General features: G+C 40.6%; 1 protein-coding gene across 1 annotated transcript; it reads left to right on the forward strand.

Annotated features, from left to right (window-relative positions):
- The first annotated feature begins 1,522 nt into the window (after window positions 1-1,522).
- Window positions 1,523-5,017, forward strand: LOC103989759 (E3 ubiquitin-protein ligase XB3-like). Its single transcript, XM_065189309.1, has 8 exons — window positions 1,523-1,920; window positions 2,021-2,080; window positions 2,196-2,267; window positions 2,379-2,500; window positions 2,622-2,762; window positions 2,874-2,981; window positions 3,313-3,571; window positions 4,274-5,017. The coding sequence occupies exons 1-8, from the start codon at window positions 1,738-1,740 to the stop codon at window positions 4,664-4,666; spliced, it is 1,338 nt and encodes a 445-aa protein (XP_065045381.1). The 5' UTR covers window positions 1,523-1,737; the 3' UTR covers window positions 4,667-5,017.
- The last annotated feature ends 542 nt before the right edge of the window (window positions 5,018-5,559 follow it).

Below are 5,559 nucleotides of genomic sequence, written 5' to 3' on the forward strand. Positions count from 1 at the left end.
AATTCTCACTGAATCCTGATTTCATATTATCATAATATGAATTCTTCATCTTTCCTTTCCGAAGGTGTATCTTTTCTATCTTGTCTCATCATATTGAAATATAACATCGAAGTTTTGTAGTAATTAATTTTATTTTTTAAATTTTAGATATCTTCTTGTACTCAAAGAATTTCTCACCAGTACTAAACCATTCAAAAAACTCTTGAGGTTGAAGTCAACCATGGAACTTCGGCAATTCAATCTTGATATTGTCATTTACATGAAAAAAATTCCGACAAGTCAATCTTGATGTTACTATTTACGTGAAAAAATCTTTCCATGGATGAGTCTCCTATATTTTCTTTGGATGTAAAAGGGATCCATGTTTTCAAATCAATCACTTGCATAACCATAACTCAGCCTTTAAGGTCATGAGTTTTTTTACGTGACGTATAGTAATATTTTTAACTAGTTTTCTAAGGGATTCATGTTTTCCATATCTCTTTCATATCTAGTTGCATTATTCTTTTGTCGTATCATCCTTTATCCGTTTTTAGTTATTGTAAAAAGAAAGTACTCTAAGAGCATAACTTTGATGTCAAATAATGTGAAATAAGATGATAGAAAAAAAAGAATAGAAAAAAAGTGAGGTATAGGAAAACAAAAGAAAACTCTATCTTTTTCAAAGAGATAACTATATAACTCAAAATACAAAAATCTGATAAGATTTCAAAAATAAAAAAAAAATTTCATCAAATTTTCTTCCTTCCACTTTTATAGTTCTCTTCTGTATTGAATCCCTCAACCACTTAGTTAATGAGTCACAATTTACTAAAAATTAAATATAAATTATAATATATATTAAATTCATGATTCATTATATTTTGATGATTTTAAAATTTATAATTATTTTAAAATAGGAATTATTTTTTTAAAAAAATTGATAGGATTACACTTAAAAATTATTATCTTAAAGTTTAAAAACACTCGACATTTGCCCAACACCTCGAGCATTAAACTTGAAACTTGATGGGTTGTATTGGGGGATTAAACTCCTGACATGCTAGAAAAATGTATTGCTCAGAGAATTGATTTCTACCTTTACAGACACATCAGAACGCATTCAAAACTTGCGTTGAGATGGATGCCAATGTGCATGAATGATGTTAATGCCATCCTCACTGATTACCTCACAGTCATTTGTCCCTCTATTCACTATTGCAGATGGCCTAACCAAGCTACTCCACCGGGGCTCGTGTTTGCTGGCCTGAACTTGGACATCAGTACGATGCGCCACCTCCTCAGATTAGTTCGCGTTCGAATGGATCATTCTTCAATAGGATACTCAATTTGTTGCCTGTCAGCCGACCGATATATGGAAATGCACGCCACCATATGTGGTAATATATCGTCCCCTTTATGCGCGTCCTATAATTCTTAACATATATGCCCTTGAATTTATTGTAATTTAGATATGGGAAAAAGTTTGAAGTACTGGAAAAGGAAAAGTTTCTTCTGATGGCCATCCGACCGTAAAAATCCAACTCAAACAACGAGGATGAGGTAATCACACCGGTGGCCGTGACGGGAGCGATCACGGCACAGGGGAAAGGAAGCTGAAGCTTAAATCCGCTTGAAGAGACACTGTCACTCGTCGCCACTGCCTGCCAACATTCATCTTCCGCTCGCCCCCCGCTTCCCTTCCCCTTCCTATCCGCCGGCGGCAAGCCATAGCCCGTCGCACTGTTGGGGTGCAGGATGGGCCAGGGGATCAGCTGCGCCTGTTCCGGCTATGACCACGACTTCTTCGCTGCTGTCCAAGGTGGCGACTTGAGGGCCGTGGAATCGTTCATCAGGAGTGATCCCTCGTTGGTTTTCCGCACCACCATCTACGACGGCCTCTCCGCCCTCCACGTCGCCGCCGCCAATGGGCGCGTCGAGGTTCGCCCCGGGCTTCCTTAAGCCTCGTTGTCCCCTTCTCTGGTTCCCATCGTCGGTGTTTTATTGATCAGATCTCGGTTTCTTTTGTGAATGTTGGTAGGTGTTGTCGATGATTTTGGATCGATCTGTCAATCCTGACACCGTGAACCGGCATAAACAGGTGATAAGTTCATAAAAATGCAAAATTTCCGTATCTACAGCCTCTTTGATTGTTCATGCTAGAAATCTAGTTGGAAAAGTCTTTATTCTTACGGGATTTCCTTGATCGTGCAAAGACTCCATTGATGTTGGCCGTGATGCATGGGAAATTCGCCTGCGTGCAGAAACTACTTGAAGCTGGGGCAAATGTGAGTCAGGATTCTTGCCTTTTGGCTCTCTTTTCTTTTTCGTGGGGCTCATTGGTTAGAAATCCTAAGTTATGATGTCGAAATTGATGTTTGCTTCTTTCTATTTGGTAGATCTTAACGTTTGATTCTTTAAACGGAAGGACCTGCCTGCATCATGCTGCTTATTATGGCTATGCCGACTGTCTTCAGGTGATTCTGTCAGCTGCCCAATCCGCGACTGTTGCTGATTCGTGGTAGGTTTCTGTAAAATCGTGTTATTTCTTGCTGAGCAGGATCAAGATCTTCAGATCCTGCATTTTCTGGGAATCTTCTTTTTCTTTTAAACCTCTGCTTCGATTTGTAATTCATTTGCAGGGGATTCAGGCGTTTTGTGAATGTGAGAGATAGCAATGGAGCCACTCCTTTGCACCTTGCAGCAAGGCAAACAAAGCCTGATTGTGTCCACATTTTGCTAGACAATGGGGCTCTTGTCTCTGCTACCACCGGTGGATATTGGTAATGTTCGATTTTGCATTGCTCCCTCTCGAATTATACGGACTTGTATAATTGGTGTGAAGTCTGAATGTTGATACTGTAGCTATGAGCGTAACAGGTTCCCTATTGCAGTTGCCCTGGGAGCACAGCTTTGCACTTGGCGGCTCGGGGTGGAAGTTTGGATTGTGTTCGTGAATTGCTTGCCTGGGGAGCTAATAGGCTTCAGAGAGATTCATCAGGGTGAAAATGCTTTGTTTGTCCCTTTTGCTCCTGATCTTTCATTTTTGGGCTTAGCTTAAGTCAAACACGCTACACTAATGTTGGTTTATTCTGTTGGCTTTTCTCCTAAAGGAAATTTGGCATGCCTTTAGACTTTTCCCCCAATTTTTTCTCTTCTTTACTGACTTCAATTTTTTCGTTCTGAGTGGTGGTAGCAAAACTAAAATTCCAAAGTCTAATACCTTTTAGCTTTTGTCTCGCTAAATTCAAACAGTCAACTAGCACAATCTTCCGAAATTGTCTTATGAATTATAACTTGTGAAGACGGCTTGCTTCCCTGATGGTACTGCAGGAGAATACCATATGCTGTTGCACACAAGCGAAACCATGGAGCATGTGCAGCTTTACTGAATCCATCAGCGGCGGAACCTCTGGTGTGGCCTTCTCCATTGAAGTTCATAAGTGAACTTGATCCAGATGCAAAGGCTCTATTAGAGGCAGCTTTGGTGGTGGCTAACAGGAAAAGAGAGAAGAAAATCTTGAAGGGGATTGCATATTCCTTGCCATCTCCCACTCATTCAGATGAATCAACTGATGATGATACACCTGAGGTATTCCACTGTTCCTGCTTGTAGTTTATCGGTTTCTAAAGAATATCAGAACTCCCTCTCTATTAATTACACTCGCAACAACAACAATGGACATAGGATCATAATGGTGTCTAACCTTTCTTGCGAACAGATGTAAGGCTAACAAAGTCACTTTTAGAAATTACATCATCAGGGATTATCATTCACACAAAGCAAATATTGGTGAAAAAGGTAGGCTCTTCAAGAACTATAATTCTAATGTTCCTCAAGCTGAGAAGTTGTAGCAAACAAATATGCATTTTCACTACTTCAGGCATGCAATGCTGATAGATGCCACATGGTGTTGGCATTATGTTGCACCTCCTAGCTGAATCTGCAATGCTTGTAATGGCTATGTCTGTCTTTTGCGATGAGAACTTCATATATGTACAATAGTTTGACCACTCATTTAGGCATACATGTACATGTCCCCAGTTAAGCCAAGTGCAGCATGATTCCTCTATCTAATATCCTTTACTCCTCTGAAGTTTACTAACCTTTTTTATGATGGACCTCACATTAGCATTTGCAAAATAACAATTTCGTTTTCCCCATTGAAAAGGCATTTGGCCTCAATAGGCCTGTTTATTGTTGTTTAATGATTTATTTTGGGATAAATATTCACTGGCTTCCTGGCTGTATGAATTTGTTCTTGAATTCATAAAGAAAAATACATTTTTGCAGGAGAGTGATAGTGAGCTCTGCTATATCTGCTTCGACCAAGTCTGTACTATTAAGGTCCAAGACTGTGGGCACCAGATGTGTGCTCATTGCATGCTAGCACTCTGCTGCCACAATAAGCCGAGTTCCATGAGTTTGTGCTCATCTTCACCAACCTGCCCTTTCTGCCGCAGCAGCATATCTCGACTGGTCATTGCAAAGAACAGGGTTAAAGATGAGGGAGACAAGGACACCATCTCCAAGCTTAGGAGATCAAGGAGATCTACAAACTTCAGTGAAGGAAGTAGCAGTCTCAAAGGCTTATCATCAGTTATCGGGTCATGCGGAAAGATGACTCTTGGCTCAGGACATATCAGTGATGGCAATGATATGGCGGACAAACCTTCAGATGTATAGGGTAGTTAGAAGCTTCGTAAGTTTTGGACCACTGATGAAATCTTGAGCTGGCCATGGTGAACTCTCACATTCAGAAACCTAATGGAGAAGAGGAATAAACAAGCTCTCGCAATTTTATGATTGAAGCCAATGGTTCTTTTGGTCAGATAGGAGTACTACATGCTGCTTTGTGAGGAGAGACTGCAGATGGGTTCTGAGAACTCGGCTGGTTTCTGCATCATAAACAACTACAGCTTCTCAATGTTCTTTTCTTATCCATTAAGTATGAGAGTTTGCCTGTCGATCTTGCATTATAATGCTTTGATGTATTTCAAGAACTCGTTATAAGAGTCTTTTTGGTGTTGGCCATCATTTGACTGCTTCCATATGCTTGACGTGAGGATGGGCTCCATTGCCGAGCAGCCCTTTAGAAGATGCCAGCATCTTCTCATCCTTCTGTCATCTTGTGGCCAAGATGCCAAAACTTTTCCTGTGCATCGTCTGTTGACATGGACAATTGATATCTTTGGTGATGATGCTTGTGCAGGGGCAACAAAACTCTCCCAAAAGAAAAGCTAAAGAAGACTCCATTATTTAGAGAGCTGGGCCACCTGTCTGCCTGGACTTTGGTCCTTTTCTTTCTTTGGCAGTGTGCAGATCCTGACATTTACCTAGGCACCAACTCGTACTGGACTCTAGGAGTAGTCCTTCCATCATTTGTTCTCGGTGCCACGGTGATGTAGGCTTGCTTGTTAATGCCGTTCTTTCAGAAGATGGATGATTGACATTAAGACGAATTATGCAAAGAAGGATCGATACTACATTGAGAATACATATTAGCTGAATTAAAGGTGGAATCGACCGTGGACTTGGAAACAGTGAGGATTAAGAGGTCGTCCATCTCCTTTTAAACC

This window comes from Musa acuminata, chromosome BXJ1-6 (genome assembly GCF_036884655.1).
Source record: "Musa acuminata AAA Group cultivar baxijiao chromosome BXJ1-6, Cavendish_Baxijiao_AAA, whole genome shotgun sequence".
Lineage (NCBI taxonomy): Eukaryota > Viridiplantae > Streptophyta > Magnoliopsida > Zingiberales > Musaceae > Musa > Musa acuminata.